The following is a 22465-nucleotide window of genomic DNA, read 5'->3' as shown; positions in this document are numbered from 1 at the left end:
AAGTGTGTTTTTTAGAGATGTGCTCACCCCCTAAGCAGGCATAACTGTCTCATATGAGTTTATTACACATCTGTCTGTAGATACATGGCACACCAGATGCTGCAGTTAATGGCACACCTAACCTCCCACCATGAGATGGTACACTAAAACCAAAATGGAATTTTCCACTGTCACTCTGCTTTCTTCCGCCGTGTCCTCGGGTGCCACCGCTGTCCAGAGCCGGGAGAAGCCTGTAGGGGACGGTCCAGACAGGATATTAATGGGCCCCTCCGACAGTCACAGGCCCTGACAGAGCCCTGTTTCATTGTCACCTTGCCTTGGAGGATGAGAAAAAAACTTGCGAGGCTTATTAGCCGAATTGAAGCCGTTTCTCCCTTTAAATTACTCGATCTCTGCCTCAACGCTTCATTAGACTGTCTTACATCAGAGTCCTGATCCCTCTCCCTGTGTCCTCACTACATTGCCACACTCACACAGGCACACACAGGGTGACATCTCTCACCTAATCAAGTAGTGGATTATCTTGTCCTGATAAATTGGCGCTTGTAGCACTTGAAAGGTCCTCGTGGACGAGTGCCTCCTCCCCCTGACAACTAGATGGAGCCCCCAGGGAGCAAGGAGAGAACATTGGCTTGTAGTGATTTGTTGTAAATCGGACAAATGTTTTTGGAAATATCTCTTTCAAGCAAACAGCGTGAATAATCTAAAAAAAAGCTTGCAATAAAACTCTAAAAAAACACAATTTATATTTCTGAAACAAGGCATTAAAATAGAACTCTTTAATTAAAGAAGTTATGATGAAACCGATTAAATGGTCTACAAGGTTTAGGTCTATGGTTTGGAGGCGTCAATGTGCTCAGTGTTACTGAATCAAGTGGGAAAAGGTCAATAAGACACAAGAACACAGATACAGTCTGAACAGATACCAATGAGATCACTTGGCTATTCATGTTATGTGATGAGTTTACTATTTCATTTGTGGTCACAATATTTCTTTTTTCAACATTAGAATGCTGCACCAACATCTTCATTTCAGGACTGGGAAGGGTGTGACATTTGTAGTGACAGGATGTAACAATGCAACAGAGAGGAAGCACTCTAATGACAGTGACAATTAACTGAGTTAAACATTGGTGTTGGCAGGTTCTTCAAAGATTGATGTACAACATAGCTACGTGGCTTTTGATTATTTATATGTGACTGCACACTATGCCCAGCAGAGCATGTACTGTATATGCACATGATGCCTACATTGTGAAGTAAAAAATCTGACTGAAAATAACCTTTTTGCTTGTTTTTTGCAAAGACTAACAACATGTCTTCTTCCTTCTCTGTTTTGCTCTCACTGTAGGAGAACCCCTACATGTGTAACAATGAATGTGACGCCAACACAGAGGAACTGGCCCACCCTCCAAAGCTCATGTTTGACATCGAGGGCCGTAATCCCACTACTTTCTGGCAGTCCACATCTTGGCAGAAGTACCCAAAGGCCCTTCTGGTAAACATCACGCTATCATGGAACAAGACCATCGAGCTGACTGATGACATCGTCCTCACCTTTGAGTCGGGCCGGCCCGAGCAGATGGTCCTAGAAAAGTCTCTGGATTATGGAAGAACCTGGCAGCCGTACCAGTTCTATGCCACTGACTGTCTGGACGCCTTCACCATGGAGCCCAAGACGGTGCAGGACCTGACTCAGCACACACTGCTGGACATCATCTGCACAGAGGACTACTCACGAGGGTACGTGTGGAAGTATGACAAAACGGTGCGCTTTGAGATCAAGGACCGCTTTGCGCTGTTTGCTGGGCCCCGACTCCACAACATGGCTTCGCTTTATGGCCAACTGGACACCACCAAGAATCTGCGGGACTTCTTCACCATCACAGACCTGAGAATCCGTCTGCTGCGGCCTGCCACAGGAGCTACCATGGTGGACGAGGACAAACTGACCAGATACTTCTACGCCATTTCTGACATCAAAGTCCATGGCAGGTAAGACTTGAGTTCTTCTGATCATGCCAAGAGCAAAGCAGGCAAAACAAGCAATTTGGCTCCACGGTTTCAGACAGCTAAGGGCCCCAAAGGTTATTTGATCAATTCCAAATTTGTAAGGGAATTTATGCCAATTAAACTAAATCAGGGGTCCAACTAGGAACCCCTGGGGTGCTACTCCCACCAATGGGGGGGACTAATTCCCTAAAAGGAACACGTTTTGGATTACCTCTCTGTTTCCCCTGTGGTTTATTGCAGCGACAGTACAGCTACTTAATAGTGAAGAAAAATGCGTTTACCGTTACCATACATTCCAATTAGGCAGCGGATCCATAATGATGTGCGGAGTTCAACAGTTTGTCAGCATGTCTTAATTAACTGAGATGCTTACGGCTTGCTGAAGCACTCTATTTTGGACACAAAATTCACTCTGCTGTCTATTAGCCCGTGGAAGACATTTCAGCCGTCAGGTCACTGCGCGTTGTAATTAGTGCCTGATTTAAGGAATTCACAGAGGGTCATATAACATGAAAACAAGACGCCATTATGCTGTTAGAGGAAAGGACGACAAATGTTTCCCATGCTCCTTGACGCTACGACAAGAGTCACTGGGGCATAGACTTAAGTAGATATGTTTTACACTGTGTGGCTTTCCAATTCAACAGATGTGAATATGGGTGTTGGGGGTGAAGGAATGAAGATTTAATTACCCTTTGCTTTTCACACATGAGAGGGATGACAGTACCGAAGTGCAGACTGGCGTAAACGTCACAACAATTGGAAGTTGGGAAGATGACTGCAGATAGAAATATCAGGGTGCTCAGGGCACAGCAAACAACAGTTGCTCTAACGTCTAACCAATGTGGTGTGTGTGAAAAATAAATCAAAACGTTCTCAGCTGAGGGCAAGGATTAGCATCAGGTGCTAATTTAAAGATCTCAATTGTTCTCATTCTCATGCCACGCTGGCTATAGTCGTGCTGTTCTATTGTCTTTGCTGCTGTGACATTATTTACGAAAAATATTGTCAAATGCCTTCAAGCTATTTAATGAATCTCTAATTTGTTGATTTCCTTATAATGCCATGAAATGACAGTCATTCGACACATGGCTCCAACGTATTGTAAATGGAAGGTACCCTTGAGCAAAACCAGCTATGATAATGAATGCCTCGCTCAGAAATTGAATGTTTTACTTTTCTCCTGATTGAGAAGGTCATTCAGTAAAAATAACTGGAGGGAATGTATTAACACAAAAGTGTTGAACGGGGCATCCATTCAACACTCTGGAATGAAGCGTGCTGTCATAAAGCGTAGATTATTTATTCTATCTGACTAATCATGACCAAACTCATGCATCCCTGTGGGGCTGTAGATTTGAGCAATGGCTGCACACCACTATTGGGCCGCTGTCATTTACCCAGCCAGCTGCTCCCAGAGTGACGCTCATCTGAGCAATGTTTTCCACTGTTTACCAAAGGTAACACATAGTTCAGACATAATGAGATGCACACTACACACAGTCTTCACTCTCCTTTTCCCTCTCCCATGGCGAATCACCGCTCAGTGTCCCTTTCTCCGTGCGTTGTACACCAGACATAAGCTCCTTAACCCCCGGAATTCGGTTCTGTGAGACTCGGCGGGAGCGATTTTGCAGGGGCAGTGAGCTTGAATCTGGCATATTTCACTATGCTGGACTTGGCTGCCATTCCTCTGGATCAGGAGGGAGAGGGGGTTGTGGGGGGAAATACAGTAGGAGAGCTTGCAGATTTTCTGCCCTGGCCACAACAGTGTGAGAAACAAAGTTCATCTAAGCTCTTTGCTAAAGTAGGTCAACCAACACGAGAACAAGATAGGAAAGGAAGTGAGCTTTCCTAGCTTAACTTTGCAGAAGTACACCTCTTTCCATTAGTAACATGTAGCCCAAGTAGTTACAGGGGAAAACCAATGTGTCATGCATGGCCATTCTATTATGGTTGATTACAAAGGAGGACCAGACCAAAGGCACTCCGAAGAAAAAAATCGATGTTAAGAATTTCAAATCAAACCATGCGTGGAGCTGTGAGATGGATGTGAACAATGCATTCTGCTTGGTGATTTAAATGAATTTGACACCCTTACTGTTTTATTGTATAAGCAGGGCTAAATGGTGTGTGTGGAGATAGAAAGTGTGGAGGGTTGGAAGGAATTTCTAATTACACTGTATGACTGTGGCATAATTGCTCTGCTCCTCTATTTTAAAATGCTTTACAGTAACTGCAGCCTGCAATTTACTCAACCGTCTCCCCCTCTTCCTTCTATCTCCCCCTCGTCTTCTTCCGTCCCGCCTGTGATCAATAAATTGTAATTAAAGCTGGAGAAGATTCGGGCTACAAAAGATCTCTTTCTGGTTCCCAGTTTCTCTCTTTCGACCTGTCCCATCTCCCTGTTTCACTTGAATTCTCCTGTCTCTGAAGTTGCTCTGGGTCCCTGTTTTGAATTATAAAGACCTAGCCCCATTCCATTCCTGTACCGCCACTTGAGGGATAAACACCATCTAAATTCCAAATAAACCAAAGAATACACATTGCAAGCAGTAAAAAATAAAAAATAAACAATCCTCTCCATTCGACAAGGTTTAAAAAAACAAATCTGGTAATAGACTATTAGTTCCAAACTTATCTCCTGCTGTCAGTAACCAAGAAATGATGTTTGCCACCTATCTTGATCTAAATTCAAAGCTAGTTTCTACCCTGTTTGAGTCCAGGAAAAAAAATAGATCGAAGCAAAGTTTGTTTTAACAATTTACCCTTGCACCTTTGGTAGTTGTGATTCAATTTCTAAAGTAAATACAGTATGTACCGTGGGGCATTAACACAGAAGGTCACTGTCACTTTGACTTGAGGTTAGACAGAAAATTCTCTTGAAGCGAATTGTTCATTAGATGCACCGACCTTTTATCTGGTCTAGATTCCCCATCGGCCTCTTGTTCAGTGGCTGTGAATCCCTACACTGACCATGTACTCTAACATCTCAGGATACTGCCTTGAAAACTCCCGGTCTGGTTTTAATTGTCCCGTGTTCTGTTATGGTTGAGTACACATGCACTATAACTTTAGCTAATCAAAACTCTCAGAAAATCCTTTGAATGTAAAGCAAAGTAGGAGTCGGCCTTTAAATCTAGTCTCTCTGGTTTTCTACATCCAAGTGCTCGCCTTATATGTGAAACCATTTGGAAATATAATTGAAGACAACATTTGGACTTTTAAAACAATGTTTTGTTTTTGGGAAATATCTTCAAAATGTAATATGTTATAGTTATATACTAACGGTATTGAATCATCCATAGTAATCATGTTTCCATACCCAATGCAATCGCCCACAGAATGTATATATGTCACCATGCCTCCACACTTTAGTCATCATTCCCACTCATTTAAAATGTGTTTTTGGAAACAATTGCATTTTGTGCAGTAAGATCACTGCACATTTGCAATAGTGTGTCTAGTGTTAAGCAGAATGCAGCACACTATTCTATCATTGGGACTGTATTATCATTACTCGCAGGGATAGTTTGAGTTAGTGTTAATTTATTTACTTGCATAGGGTTGGCTAGGAAAATTGAAGCCACTCTCATCTGGCAGATATATCTATCTTGTGATCTGAAAGAAAATAAGTTATATGAGTTTCTTGTAGCATGTAGACTGGTCCAATTATTTAAAAAAATAACGATAAATCAAAGTTTCCATCAGAGGCGAGAACACATATAAAACATTATACAGCTCTTCTTCCCAAAAGTGCATGGGTCATAATATTGATATTCTAATTGGCATGTAGTTCAGACTGTGCATGTGTGCTTTGGCTACAGCTGTTTCCAACTACTGATCAGCAATTTAGTGAGTGATGGCTCTATCGGATCTCCCCTAAGGGAGGAACAAACAAGAAGTCAATCTGCTTTTTTCCCTCCTCCCTCTCCCTCCACAGCGCTTGGCTTGCTTTTAGGCCTGCCTGTAGTCGACAGATAATCTATTTGTGCTAATTTCATGTTTCTCCCTGCCCACTTCCCCCTTGAATAAGTCATTCCACTTGTCTACCATCCTTAGTCTCTGTCTGTCCCTCTCTCTCTCTCTCTCTCTCTCTCTCTCTCTCTCTCGACTCTCTCTCTCTCTCTTCTCTCTCTCTCTCTCTCTCTCTCTCTCTCTCTCTCTCTCTGTCTGTCTGTCTGTCTGTCTGTCTGTCTGTCTGTCTGTTCTGTCTGTGTCTCTCTCCTCTCTCTGTGCCTGTCTCTCTCTCTCTCTCTCTCTCTCTCTTCTCTTCTCTCTCTCTCTCTCTCCTCTCTCTCTTCTCTCACTCTGTGTCACCATAAGCATCTATTTACCTTTTGCTGTGCTCTGCATTTTCCGCCTTTTTTTAAATCAGCAGTCTGCATTAGTCATTGTGTGGGAGAATGCCTCGTTGGTAGGACAGGCCGAGCTGAGAGGTTCAGATAACATGGACCATCTGTTATAACTCACATGTTAGATTTATGGCTGTAATTAAATGACCTGCAGCCCTTTTGTTAGTCCAGCAAAAATGAGTCAAGTGATTGTATTTGAGACGCTTTAATGTCTAATGTATGTCCCTCTCATATTTACTGTAGAATAATGAGAATGGAAGTGCCACATCCAGGGATAGCTCATGGTGGGCCCACCCCGATGTAAAGTGGTTTTAATCGTACATCCAATTCATTCTTCTGCCATTTATCAATTGGTCACTTTGTTGGCCCCACTGCCACCAGTTCCCTACTACTGTACACAGTTTAGGCTCAAAGACAACATTGCCATTATTAGACCCAGTCCCAGACCAATGTGCTTACAGTAATGTAAGTAAGTTAATTTCCCTTTGAAAGGTAAATCAATGATTATCAAAGCATAAATAACATTTTAATGATGTAGTCAAATAGTTCTCACTTCAAACGTGTCAAATACAAGCTTGGCCAGTGCCCTTGAGACACCGATGAGTATGTTAGAATTTGGGGCTTTGGGCTAAGTTCTATGTAAAAATAAAAAATACTTTTGTCTCGCTTACCCTAACCCTAACCACAGAGCTACTGACTGGTGTAATATAAGTAACAAAATAAGGTGCATTGGGCTGGACTTTCAACATTAAGTTAATTTGAGAGAAACTAACAGTGGTTTTGTTTCTAAACCTAAACTTCTTGTGCAGGCAGAAGTTCATATTTTGAAATGATATTAGGCACGCAATGAACGGCAATTGACCCGAGGTCCCCACCCTCCAAAAACCAACTCAAGAAAGGTAGCGATAAGATTCATAGTTTGAGTCATAGGCCCATTGACGAGGCTTTAAATCCAATCAAAGTTGTTCAACACTCTCTACACTATCCCAAGATAAATTATGCTGGGGGTTGTGAGTAAGATAAGTTTAGCAGAGTATTAGTTTGAATATGAAGTGTGGGCAAAATGTCTCTTTTATTTCTTTCTGCTGTGTTTTGAGTAAGTGCAGTTTGAAGTTATAAACTACCTTCCTAAACATGTAGGTCCATTGGAAGAGGAAACGCACAGTAGGGGTGGTTTACTAACAGGTGAACCCTGGTTGGAAACTGAACAATCATGGCTTCTCATTGAAGATTTTACTCCGATTTGACTGGATGTTTTCTTTAAAACTACTGTCCTGTGGGGCAGAGTAGGTCCCCGCTTTTGACCTTTTTTTGAATGTTCATTTACTGCATAACAGACAGATACTTCACCTCACTTGATCCTGCTTTACTGTTTACTTTTTACCTGCGAAAGCTCAATCAGCCAGTTCCTGATGTTTTTACTGCGAAAGCTCAATCAGCCAGTTCCTGATGCTCCTCAACAGCCCCGACTGCCTCTTTATTTCTTTTGTCTTGTCTTCCTTCTTCCATCAACACATGTATCGCCTGTCATTCCTGACTTCCGTCCAGGTTGTTTCTCAACTTCTCTAGCTTTGATCCTCCTCCCCCGGTTTGTCTCTCGCTGACGCCCTCCCAGCTTGACTCTGCCAGGTTGAAGAGCTCAAAAGAAATGTTTTATCAGTTGGGGCAGAAAGCTTTATCTCACGCTCTACCTATGCTCTTGGTGTACCTGCTTGATAAGGCTTTGAAAAGTATGCATGGGTGTTCGAACAACAGTTTTTTTGGGGACCAAACTCCAGCTGCAGAGAAGCAAGGTCAACTCTGCATAAAAATAAATCCTAATATGATGTATTAGTTTCCTTTCTCCCTGTGGAGATGTGACCGCGCCTAACACCTGCCGTCCCCTTATTGTCCTCAGCTCCTGCTTTAGCTTCTCACACTTTAAAATGCTTTTTAATGTACATAATGGGAACAATAATGATACATTTGTTTCCGGTGGTTTATTTGTGTTTAGCATTTACCGTTCACAATCATTTACTCCCTATCTAGAGGCAGCTGTAGTGGGTGTGTTTTTGTGCGAGGCGGAATTAATATAGAAGCTGTCCCCCCTATCCAATTAATTGCATATCTCCAGCTGCAAACACCTCCCCGAGCAGTACACTTGTGAACCATGAAGGTAAAAAGGAAAGAATATGCGGAGAGGGCGGATTTGAAAAATGCGATAGGCGGAGGCAGAGTATGAGATGCGTCACCACGGCACCAGCAGAGCGTAGTGCACAATATCTAAAGGCCACAGCTGCCTGTGCACAGGGATCTGCATATAGCTGCCGGCTACATCGGACCATCATCACAACGTCTGTGTCCTTCAAAAATTGAACATATTTTTAGAAAAGGATTCTGCATGATGATGTTTTCCTGTCAATTAAGCAAGGGTTCAGAGGCTTAATTAGCTCCCTGGCATTATGTCAGCCTGTCGGTCTGTAACTGGTCGCTTTTTCTTATATATACTTTGGTATCTCCTTACTCTACTCTGGCGCCAACATGAGGTTAATATTTTTGGCTTTTAATCCAAATTGATGGATTAGCTATCTGTCAAAAGCTATCCCCCAAAGCAGTTCTAACTTGTCTGATATGACATAATATTCTGCAGGATTTCATCTTTATAGTGGTATACCATTCAAGTTTTGTAGACTTTAAAAATGAAGCTTAGGAAGCCGAACTTGCCAAACCAAATGTATAAACAGCATTTAATTAAACAGGCTACTTAAAAAGGCCTTTCATTTTCATCACTGGGACACTTCCACGAATCAAAGAGAAACAATAAAATCAGTGTCTTTTGTTGTAAGTACTGCAATTTGAAGTACTCGACATAATTAGAAGCTTTGATTTATATTTATTTTTCTGTTAGATTTAAACTATCATATCAATCACATTTTTGCTGGTTTGAAAAGTAAAGCACATATAAAATATGAATTTAAGACTCCCTGTTCAGAAAGTTTTCTCTGAAGGTCAAAAGTTGTGCAATGTCTGCGCTGTGCTGCAGTTATGAGAAAAAAGATGGTTTGTTTTGTTACAGCAAACAAAAACGGTATTTCTTTATTGGTCAAGGGCATACGTCTCGTCCAAAAATATGTCCATACCTCAACTACCTTTTCTAAGCAGCAATCCCTCTAGCTACTTATTAAAACCTCCTCTCTCTTTCCCCACGCTGACTTCCACTCACACATACAAATGGCAGCATGAAAGAGGGATGGATTTGGACTGCTTAGTCTCTGTTTGCTGAATTGCCCCTTTCCAAAGACAATCCAGCTTAAACCTATTGTACTGTACTTTCACAAGGCCCATGATATTTCTTTTTTTTATATTCACAACACAAACAGCAGTGTTTGCTTTCAGCTTGTTCCTGTCTGAAAGAAGTTGCTGCATGCATTGATAAAGGAGGCTTCCCATAGAAAACTCTGAAGGCGTAGTTTTTATGAGAAAATGCACCAAGGTGAAAGTGGCCATACTTGCTCTTAAGATAAATGGTGCTGTTAACACAGAAAAAACAAGCTTTTACTCCAGTAAAAAACATACAGTAAAACATATTCAAACATTTAAATTAAGATGTTTAGCTTAGTAAAGCATAAATGTGTACCTTTTCTTGTAAACATACAAAATAAATGTGTATATGTGTTGTTTCTAACCACAACACTGTATATTGTAACATACAATTAATACTCCAAATATTTGCAAAGCCAATCTTTTTAGTATTTAAAATCTCTCATTTTTTACATCTGTGTTTGCTTCTTTGTGGTGTTTCTCATCATTGCATTTGTGAACTAATTGCTATCTTTCCTCGCATGTTACCTACAAACTATTGTTCTGCAGAAAAGCGTTAGGTCATTTATCATAACTAATGTGAACCCACTCATAAAAACGCAGGGTCGAAATAAAAGGAGGTTCCCAATTTCCCAAGAATAAAATGATTTCATATTCACTTACTGTAGGGTGCCTTCTCTTCAAAAAAACAAATGATGTTTCGCACTGAGACCAACATGACACAAACAACTCCTGCTTCCTGTAAATGGCACAGAACCACTCCGTTGTGGGATAAAATCAGATACACTGAGACCTTTATGTACAAATAAAATCCAGTGATGAGCCGCCGTGTCACTGACATTGAACCCGGAGAAGGGGTACAAGCCAATCCCTCACTGTTTATCACAGGCCGGAGGAATGGGCTGAGTCCAGAGATATGAGGAGGAAAGCTACGAGTGACATGAAGATTTTATCGTCAGAGCAGAGGACTGGTAGCGCGTCGCCTCAACAAATCCCCTTCCTGTTCTCAGGGATGAAACAACATTCGTTTTTCACTTCAGAAGTATCCAGTCCCCGCATTCACCATGAATGTTTAGAATTGGGTACAGGTTTGCGAGAAGGGCCCGGTTCTTTCCTATGAAAGTTGCTAAGTGGCTAATGAAGCTAAAATTGTCTTTCTCTTGAATACAAAATACCCGGATATACACTCAGTTTTTCTCGTTCACTTTCTGGAGTCTTGGCCAGGATTGAGTGGACTGCTAACGAGAGTCACTATGGCAGTGCACCCTGCCCTTAAGCAAGGCACCCTTATCTGCTTGGGGGACCGTGGTGCCGCAAGTTATCATCACTTCCCATTCATTCATGTGCGTATTAATCAAGGAAATAAATAACAACAGCGTTCTTATCACTACAAATAGCCAGCACAGACAACAGATTGGAGTTATGTCATAGACTGGAAGACTCTCACTTCTCACATATGGGATCTGGTGGGAGCAAATGTGTATGTGTGTGTTTGGGTAAATGTGATCGCACTTATCCTCCAGGCAAAAGACATCCCATATTTGTTCCATAAATCCAAATCTGGTCCAGCAGGAATTCAATCTAAAATCCCCACACACACACACACACACACACACACACACACACACACACACACACACACACACACACACACACACACACACACACACACACACACACACACACACACACACACACAGACACACACACACACACACACACACACACACAAGATAATGCAGGCAGCATCTTTGATTCCCGTCATGACCCATACATTAATACGCCTACAAACCAATTTATTATCTGTTTACTGTTTACCATGCAGTTACATTCATATCATGACAATCTCAATGGATACAATGAGCAATTTTCCGATCTGATTCTTCATAAAGCCTTTTTATCTCCAAGTTAAGGTAGCCAATTGTTCTCCATTGTGCCACATAAGGGTCTGGGGCACAGAAAGCAGCCCTATCGGAGGCTTTATCTCTTCTTCCCTGTCGACAGAGCACATTCAGCATTCATGTGGTGACCCATTTCATTAATGGAGAGGCCTTTTTCAACGTTTCCTCCCCCCCTCTTTGTCAGCTACAGCCTCCCTCATAATGGGTGCTCCTGTCAGGGTCTCATGACTAATCCCCTCATTGACCTCTCCTTCACTTGCAGCCTCCACCACCACACTGATGATTTGGTAATTGGTATAGATGTTGGCAACACCTGCATTGTCAATGCCATCTGGAGAAAAATAATACACTCTGCTCGGAACTATTTTAAACATGGTTCTATACTAAATTGATTATGTGTTGTATGCTTGTTATATCAGTGGAATATTTAGATTTGGAAAAAAGGGGTAGAGTAAATAACCAAGTTAAAAAGTGATTGAATATTTGAAATGCATTCATAAATACATATCTATCTTCCAACAATTTCCCCGAAAAAATTAAGTATACCATAAATACGTTATAAATATCACGTATTTGCCATAAGCACAACCTATTCACCCAGGTCACAGACTGTTCTCTCTCCTGCCTTCTGGGAGAAGATACAGGAGCTTCAAGTCACGGACAAGCATACTCAAAAACAGTTTCTACCCCTGGGCCGTCAGGCTGCTTAACCACCACACATAATGCAATAACCGTAAGCATTCTCACACATACACACACTTTTAATGCACTTTATATACAGTACTATTTGTATATCAATATTTTTAACTATTTATTCCCCCGTATGATTGTTGTCTGTCCTATTGCTATCCTATTATTTTAGTGTTATGTATGTGTTTGTATTTTTTGCACACCGGGACAGAGTTGCATTCTGAATCTCGTTATACTCTGTGTATAATGATGACAGTAAAAGGCTTTAACTTAACTATTCCCTGCCCTGGTTATGTCATTGTCGCCATATCTAGAAATGTGTATTTTTAAGACCTGACAACTCAATGACCAAAAAAAGTGGTGATGATTTACAATTATCTACGGTAATCAGAAATGCAGAAAACTTGGCTTTCTCTTATCAGTGAGACATCCCACTGAGCTAGCCATATCAGCATGGGTGACTAGAAGAAAGCCACTTCAGTGAAGAAAACACCATATGGCTGTTTATCCCCCCATCATAAGCTGAAGCAGATATTTCGAACAAAGGGAGAAGTGTCGAGAGCGTCACCACACACTCCCTGTTTGTCTAATTCTCCTTGTGTTCACACAAATACGCACACACAGTGACAGTGACAATGTGTTTAGATCCCAAACCTCCCCAAGCGAGATATTTGATTCTGATCTGAAGACGACAGGGAGTGATGAATAAAAAATGCTTGATAATGGGATCATTGAGTCATGAAAAGCGATTCTGAGCAAGTTATCTTTCGGGGAGGCCGATGAATGCAGACGCTCATTATGTACGGCTATCCGACGGTGCTTTAGCCTTCAAGCAGAACAGGAGCGTACAATAGAGCTGCACCTGACAAAAGAGAGGAAGAATAACAATCAAACAAAGAAAAAGAGTTGTACTGAATTTTCCAGACCTATGCTCTTTTGAAGGTAATGTAACTTACTGGAGCATGATGTCTCATTGGAAATGTTCTTTGATAAATGAGAGGATGCTAGATGATTGTGATTTGAGGGTCTGGGTCAAATTCAATAGCATTGACTTACTACGCTGTCCAAAACATATCACAAGGGCTGCCTTTATGTATGTCACAGTTATTTTAAAGCAAATATTTACCATACTTTACCATAGTTCATTTGACTGCACTGACCCTCTTTTTTTATTCTTTTATCACTGACCCGTTTGGGAAGCCTTTGTATACTGTACTATTGAATTGCACTTGCATGAACAATTCAGTGATAAGAGAAAGACATCTGAAGCCCTGCCACTATTTAGAAAGATCTCGTGACGGAGACATTGCACCCTCAGTTTAATATTGTGCACCTTCAGTTGAAATGCAAATAATTATGACAAGCACAAGGTGGTGTGGAGTTTCAAAGCGCACCTTCTATTTTGGTTAATGAATGTGCAGCAGTAATACATGCAAATAAGACTTGGTATAGGAAAATATAGATCAGCCTGTTGTGCTCATTACATACACTCTCAGTTATCTAAATGATACTTTACCATCAGTTAATACTGATGACAAAATAAAGCACATTTATTGATGAAACGGTTTGTAGGACAAACACTATTTCAGCAATAATCTCACCTCGCAGCTGATGAAAGGAGATTTGCGTAATTTCTTGTTGTCAGTATTTGATTGAATAAGTAGTGATATTATTCTTTGTTCTGAACTGCAGCTCAAATCAAAGTTGGCAACATCAACCAGATGTTAATTCATAAATACTTTTTTCCCCTGCTGCAACGGACAAACTGCAACAATAAATCTGTGAGAAAAATAATAGTAAGAGTGACCATTTTATAAATGTGTTGTGAAGTTTCTAGGAATACTCTCCAGCTTATTAACACCAACCCAAATAGCTAATCACTAAATTAGTTTTGTCTGCACAAACACACATAAACCTGCATGCCCTGTTACAAGCAATCTTTACATCTCATGTGATTCTCATTGTTCACCAGAGTCCATGCAGCTTCTAATTCAATGTAGTGGAAACATTGTCCCTTTGGGGTTAGGGTTTATCAGGGTCTCTCAGTTATTTACAAACCCAACAGATGACACGGATACAGCCCTGACCTCATAAAGACGGAAAGGAGATGCTAAGAGTTAGCCCCTCTGCTCTTCGGGTCCTACCCTGGTTCCAGTTTCTGGTCCCTGGTGGGTGTAGCTATTGGAGATGTCTGCTCCAGACATTGGGATTATGTAACAAAAGTAAGTGTTAAGTCAGTTTAATGGCGAGTGACATTAGCAAAGCAACAAGATAACAGAGGACCAATAAGAAGTAACACTTCTGAGTTGTAACTTGTATATGTTCACTTCATTGTGGTGTTATTTCATATGATTAGAACCTTATCAAAAACTAGGTGAGACTCAGTACAAAATGTATACTGTGCAAAAGTGTTGGATAATTAATGAGAAAATGTGTGGCTGTGGAGGAGTCAAATGTTTTTTTTTCTGCTACAGTACATTACACTAGTTCTCTCTTTATTTCCACACTCTCTCACACAGAGGTCATATACAGTCTAACCTCTCGCAGTTTGCGGCCGAGCTACCGACCCAAACGGATCAATGCGGCAGGATCCTTTTGGGAGTTACTTCCTTTAAGAGCGGCAGTCATCGATGTCGCTTATGAAATGACAAGATCACTTAATATCTCTCCTCCACCTGGCCTCTCCTTGAATCTCTATGGCACTATCCCCTCAATGATGGAGCTCTCTGCCTCCTCTGCAGTGCATTTTCTGTCTCCGGGTCCTCAGCCAACAGTCTTTAGCTGAGAGCAGTATCAGTGAGGCCCAGCATGTCGATTCTATTGAACTGGCTTGGCATGTCACAGGCAGTAAAGACCCCCTGATTGACTCCTGCTTGGATAGCATGTCCAACTGCATACATTAGTAATGTTGAGGACTCGATAGATGGATGGCCCGGTCGATTGATGCAGGCAGGCGACACATTTACCTCAAAGCAGGGAACCAGAGATGGACTGAACCAGCAGCACAAGAATCACAAAATAAAGTATATTGTTTCTTTAACTTGGCTGCTTTTAATTATCATCATTTTAGTTTTGCAAGACTGCAAGAAGTCTTTTTTTTCTAAATGTATAATGAATTATTTTTAGAGGAACATACAACAGAAACAAGAACCCCTCACCAGCTCACCAAAACAATCATTACAAATCATTTAGAGTGCTGCAATTTTTAAACCAGCTGCCATAGTTCAGCTAGGTCCGTGTTCTGAGTGACACTTCAAGTCTTAATTGGCTACTTAAGCGTATCAATTTTTTACACAACAAATATACTATTGTCATCATGAGCGCAGCCAGGCTGTAAAACGTGGCAGTTATGACTTCTGATTCAACTCCCTATGTTTATTGCATTTATACAAAATAAACCGAATTAAAAACATGATTTAAAAATGGTAAACCAGCCTGGGTTAGACTTTGGGTTAGACTAGCCGTCAATCAGAAGGTGCTTTCCTTTTCTGTAGCCTGTACATTTTTTTTAAACAAATGTATTCACCTCGATGTGAGATCTGCAACAAGTTCTGTCATCTAAGATAGATCAAATTGCATTTTTAAATACTTAAAAGCCCTATAAATCAGTTGCTCTGTAAATTACTTTTTTCGCATGCAACAAAAAATATAAGAAAGAAGTAAAGAATGGGCCATGATTCTTCTCACAATCTCCATTTGCCTCTTAACTGCATACTTTCTGATACAGAAGGATGCAATTAAGGGGAGGTTTACGGGCGAGGTCCATCCCAGGAGACATCGTGCTGATATCCCATTTAATCCTCTTCCTCCCACAATGCAGAGCAGGCTGGGGGAAAGAGGTAGAGGAGGAAATTAGTAAGTAAGACGTAAGCAGACAGGATGATATGTTTCAAGCCAATACATACGTCAGCTGCAAGGTATACATGTCAATGTGTAAGAGCTATAAAACGGTGCGTGTGCGTGTGCATAAAGTAAAGTGCATTTCCAAAAATATGGAACTATTCTTTGAAAATTATGCACAATAGGTAAACGATATAAAGATTAAACTTTGTATAACAAAATGTTTAGGAACTAGAAGAAAACAATCTACTTGAAGTCTTCTTTTTGTACACCGAACAGCAGCAATACAGAAATGAACTCAGTACATATAGATGTTAACCGTGTGTGTGTGTGTGTGTGTGTGTGTGTGTGTGTGTGTGTGTGTGTGTGTGTGTGTGTGTGTGTGTGTGTGTGTGTGTGTGTGTGTGTGTGTGTGTGTGTGTGTGTGTGTGTGTGTGTGTGTGTGTGTGTGTGTGTGTGTGTGTGTGTGTGTGTGTGTGTGTGTGTGTGTGTGTGTGTTAAAATGTTCTATGGTATCTTTTTACCAGTCCCCATTTCGTCAGCATGGAGTTACCGTCCCCTTTCGGTAATGTAGGTGTGTGCGTGTGTGTGAAATATAACTTAAACAAACACACGCCTGAAGGCCATTTTAACAGCCACTCCTGTTTTTATATTTCCTTTTTCATCACACATAATTAAGCCTGAGTGCTCTCTGAACCACCAGACCCCCCGGACACCCCCCCACCCCACTGCCCGACCTCTGCAACCCCCTGTCTGTTGTCGCTTATTTGCACGCCACACTGAATGCAGACACAGGCTTTAAAAAAGTGTTTATTAGCCGTGTTTGACCCAATTGGCTGCATATGAAAACACCTGGGCGTTAGATTGAAATTTAATTGCTTCACTTAGTTAACCCACTTAAGGACCATGTTGAGTTTAGTCTGCTCAATTTGTTGGGTTCAGCAGCTTTGTGCGTCGGGGATGTTGTAGGCTTGGATTATGGATAATTACTATCAATTAGTGGCTGATACTTTGGCTTTGAAGCCGCTACGAGCTAAATAGAGCAATGTCAGGGAAGGAACTTGGCTAAACGAAGATGATGCCGATATTGGCTGAAGTAATAGAAAGGATACGGAATAAAAATTCTGAAACAGGGCATTGTTTTGGTCTGTTTTTGTTTGTGGCTGCTGGCATCATCAGTGGAAAGGCGCAATATGTCGCCTGAACCCATGGTGTCAATCAGAATCCCATTACTGCAGAGGTCATAGACACACTGCTCCAGGTGAGCTAAGTCCGTTGGGCCGCTCTCGTTTCCACCAGGATAAAGGAAAATAATACATTTGGGCCAAACAATATTTCCTGTCTCCCACATTTTAAGGAGAACTTTAAACTTTTGTCAGATTTGAGAATATGTGTGCTGCTTTCTCTCAGAAAAAATGGAATGTAAACTTCACTCAAGGTTTTTTTTTCTTTTCTTTTGCCAGTCAAGCAATTTGAGCTCATAGCCTCATGGGTAATTTTATGAATACATATCAGGACCTTTCGCTCACCGCCGGTGGCTGGCACACTCAATATTGCCTCAAGCAATATCACTTTGAGAGCACCACACAAAAACAAAGATGCTTAAGCTCCATGAATATTTATTAACAGGAGATTAATAGGTGGATGCAGAAGAGAGATATGAAAAGAATGATATAAAGAATGACGGAGAGTCAGAAGGAGAAAACCTACAGAGTTTTCAAAGTGAAGCGGAGCCAAAAGGGAAATTAAGACAAAAAACACACGTTGGGGAGCGCTGGAGGGATTTTGCTATTAAAATGCTGTCAAATGCACGTTTACTGAGATCCTTCTCTGAAAATGTTGCTGCTGGCACAGCGATGAGGGAGCCTCCCTTGGTATCCACATTCAGGGGCCACTGCTGATTGGCAGCACAACAGTTCTTGTGGGTATAAGACCCTCAGGGCGTGAGCGGCGGTCTCCACCATTATGCCGACGGCAGTATCATTTCTGGACGCTGATTAAATTGTTGCCGATGTTAAAAAAAGCTGAAGGTTAAACCACAAAGGGCCATGTGAAGTCGTTTCACAGCTCATCCTCCAGCCGCTCCTCACGTCCACACACTCACACACACATACACACTATCAAGACTGTTATAACAGAGAAGGAAGGGAAGTGAATTGACCAGGGCTGTGTAGGACTTCATTCTGTTCTTACCTTGATTTTAGCCACTAATGGACGCTGACTCAACTCACACCACTTTATCTCGATCAATCCCTCTGCGTCTCAGTGTGGTCTGGATATAACTGCCATAGCTGCTGAAGATTTAATCCAGTGTTACAAAGGGATGTCACAGTCTAGCTCCTCAAAGTGGACTCCTTTAGAGGCTCTAAAGTGCTGGCTATTATTTATTTGAGAATACTTAAGTAGACTTTATTTTTATATGGGTGCTTATTACCTAGATTAGGTACGACGCTTTCAGAAAAGTCCCTTCCTAGGAACAAACATCACTCATTACATTGTAAGTGCGATAAAACAAATGTGGACAATTGAAATAAAATCAGCAGCTGGGATTGCATTCATTTGAATCTGGATTGTTTCAAACTCAAAGATTGGATTTAGGTATGTAATGGGTTTCTGTTAGCCTAGGAAACAGAAACACTCGTACAGTAGTGAGTGGCAGGCAGCCTTATTACTGCTCACATCCTGAAGCTACAACATGGAAAGAACATGAGTAGCATGAGATAGGAAATGCTTTCAAATGTTTCAGACATGATATAATAACAGGTGTTATTCTTACTTCTGTCAACCTTATTTTCCATGAGCTACTGACTCCAAATAAAGACTACTCCGTAGCCTGGTACTAAAGAGTACTACAAAGTAGCCAGGTATCAAACCACAACAAGCAGGTAACTTCAGGGTCAGGGTAAAGGAGTGTTGAGTGATTTGAAGAATGTAGAACCTCCACATTATTGGAGTTTTTTATTTTTGAATTATGTATTTATTTCAAGAAGGACTATGCATACAAATACATTCATCTCAGAAAAGAGAAGATATGAATTATGCCAGATTATAGCTAATAGCTCATTTCCATCTGCAGTCCTAGTACCCACGTATCAAGCAGAATCGGCAGGGTTTGACAGAGACCAGCTGTCAAACTCATCTCTAACTAAGACGATAGCGAACACAACTGTAGGGCTGTAGGTGTCATCTCATTCACCTTTTTTAGTCTAGCTCTCACTCTGCCTTAGGAAGGAATAGAAAAATGACTTTAACCTTTCTCTTAGTAAAGAAAAAGCATTTTCAAAGTAAGAAGTCTGGTTTGTATTGTGCCATTTTGTTTGGCTCTTAGCCTTTAATCCTAAAATAAACAAACACAGTTCCATGATTTCAGGATGAGTCATGCGTGTTGGAATTCAGTTTTCCAGTTTTTTATTTAAGTTGCAGCCAGGGTTGGCATTGATACTATGTCATGACTCACTCTGCGCTTAGGACACATTACTGTTATCTTCGAAAATAAAGCATCCTCATGCTGGTAATGTTTGTGGAGTGTGTCGTGTCACATTTCTGCATTAGATCTCAGATCAGTCAAACTCTCTTGTAGCAGGCCAACCAAAACACCAGACAAAAGAGCCACTTTTTTGGTGATGGTGTTAATGTGATGAGTCCATGTCAGGTCCTCAGTGATGTGGACACAGAGGAACCTGAAGCTGCTGACTCTCTCCAACCTAGTCCCATTAATGGCGATGGGGGCGTGTCCCTCTCCCTGCTGCTTCCTGTAATCCACAATCAGCTCCTTGGTTTTGCTGACTTTGAGATGGAGGTTGTTATCCTCCTCTCTGTACGCCGTCTCGTCGCCGTCGGCGATCAGGCCGATGACGGTCGTGTCGTCAGCAAACTTCACGATGGTGTTGGAGCTGTGTGTGGCCACGCAGTAGTGTGAAAAGGAAGTAGAGGAGAGGGCTGAGCACGCAGCCTAGAGGGGCTCCGGTGTTGAGGATCAGGGTGGAGGTTGGGATGTTTCCCACCCGCACTGCACAGAGGGCACTGCTTAGCCTGAGGTCCCTGAGCTTGATGATGAGATTGGAGGGCAAAATTGTGTTGAAAGCTGAATTGTGGTCATTGAACTGTATTCTCACATATGTGTTCCTCTGCTATGCCTGTGGGATGTGATCTTATCATTATTCGAAAGGCTAATACATGTGTACACACAACAATTATACATTCTCAAATAGAAAAATGTGATCCTTATGTTTACGCACTATATCTAATATATCTAAAATTGTCCTATATCTAAAGTCAAATAAACCATTGGAAACCCCAAAGGACTATGTTGAAATGCCATGAAACAACGCTTCATGACTTCCTTTGCATACTGGATTTTGAAACGACTCACTCACATTGTCTTCTATGCAAATGTCTTTCAAAAATAAGTCTTAACAATTCCCCATATTCCTCAAAGTACGCTGCGCGAGGATCATAAATTAATTGAACAGATAGATATCCCCTCAATGCTCATCTAGCCACAGCACAAAATGAATTTAGTTGAGTTTATTGTTAAATGAAGGTTCTGCAAGAAGGATGTGCATGAGAATTAAGTGCACCTTAAGGGAGTCCCTCTCTCCAAAGTGGAAATATGCTTCTGAGATCTCATCTCATATTAATTTGTCATAGCTAACGTAGCCGTGCTGTTGCTCACCGCCGCCCTCTGGCTAACTCTGAGCTATTTCTCGCCTCGCAGATCCACAAGCCTCTGTGCCTTCGTTTTCCCATTTAACTTGGCTTGTTTTCATCAGCCCCCCCCTCGCACCTCTTTGTCCCTCTCTCCCTCCTCATCTTCCCCCTCCCATCGACTATGACCTTACAGTTTTGCATCCTCCAGTGGGACAATTAAAACTACCTTCCCGAGGGGGGGGGGGAAGAAAAAGGGAAGAAATAATGATGCCAGATTTGTTCGTGCAATTGCTTGCCTTTGAACTAGCTCCTCTTAAGTTGAACAAGCAACTGTTATAGCCGGTCTGACTGTGTTCCAATGCCACCGCTAGTCAAGGACATGCTGCCCTTCAGCCAACAAAATAGAATCTGTCTGATGTTCATTCAGTGCCAGAAAATTCACTCATGTTCACATATTTTTCCCTTTCAAATTCCCTCCCTCTCTCTACCACTCTTGACAGGTGCAAGTGCAACCTTCACGCCAACAGCTGTGTGTTTGACAAAGAGAAGTTGGGCTGCGAGTGTGAACACAACACCACTGGGCCTGACTGTGGCCGCTGCAAGAAGAGCTACCAGGGCCGAGCCTGGAGTTCTGGCTCCTACCTGCCCATCCCCAAGGGCACCGCTAATATCTGTGAGTACACACACACACACACACACACACACACACACACACACACACGCACACACGTACGCACACACACACACACACAAACACACACACACACACACACACACACACACACACACACACACACACACACACACACATGTTGAGTAATTAAAAAGGATGGGTCACATGACAATATAGGTATTAATATAGATATAGATATGAACAGAATATTGAAGACTTCCCCAAGGCTTTTGTTGCCGGTTCCCAATTAGCAGCATTCTGTGTGTCATCTAGAGTTCTGGGGTTTCAAAGCCATGCAAAGCAATAACAAATGTGACAATAAGATAAAAGTTTATTGAGCAAACAGAGTGTGGATTTACCTTCTATTGTGGGTCTATATTTAAGCAATAGCTCACGACAGGTCGTGGTATATGCTCATTATATCACAGCTAAGGGGCGTGGTTTGGCCCGACGCGAAGAAGATGAATACCTGAACAGACTTGCTTTTATACATTCTTTTATTGTTGATAATCATTCCACCAGTGTTTATGTAGTGGGTGATATGAATGCTGACATATCAGACAAAAGGTCCTTGTTTGCTATGCATATGCTACAGTTTTGTGATGATAACAATCTTATATTATCAAACCAAATACTTCTGCCTACAGATAGCTATTCATATATAAGCGGGGCCTGGCATACAACTTCATGGCTTGACCATTGCATAAGCACTGCTAATGACCATGACATTGTAAGATCAATTGAGATTGTGTATGAGGCATCAATGTCAGATCACATTCCTTTTATAATGTCACTAGATTATGGTAGTCTCCCTGAGATGTCTCAGGAGGTTAAAAATGCCTGTACCACTAAAGTGGATTGGTCCAAGCTCACAAATGAGGATAGGCTATTGTACTATGGGAGAACTGATGTCCTATTGAGTGATGTACTGTATATCTACCCAAAGTGGCAACTCTGTGTGTTGATGTGGGTTGTAATGAAAGCTCTCACCGTGAAGACCTCTGTAACATGTATGACTGTATTGTGGGAGCTGTATGGGAGGC

General features: G+C 41.6%; 1 protein-coding gene across 11 annotated transcripts in view; it reads left to right on the top strand.

Moving 5' to 3' along the window:
• ntng1a (netrin g1a) overlaps window positions 1-22465 on the top strand; it is an 83378-nt gene that overhangs the window by 34687 nt on the left and 26226 nt on the right. For all 11 annotated transcript variants that reach the window (XM_079662153.1, XM_079662152.1, XM_079662159.1 and 8 more), the window contains exons 3-4: window positions 1352-1995; window positions 21250-21422. In XM_079662153.1, coding sequence (XP_079518279.1) covers window positions 1352-1995; window positions 21250-21422 — 817 coding nt within the window. The remainder of the gene's footprint in view (window positions 1-1351; window positions 1996-21249; window positions 21423-22465) is intronic.

The sequence above is a fragment of the Notothenia rossii genome (assembly GCF_949606895.1).
Source record: "Notothenia rossii genome assembly, chromosome: 12".
Classification (NCBI taxonomy): domain Eukaryota; kingdom Metazoa; phylum Chordata; class Actinopteri; order Perciformes; family Nototheniidae; genus Notothenia; species Notothenia rossii.
Note: the sequence above shows the minus strand (reverse complement) of the source record. Positions and strands in the feature narration are given on the sequence as shown.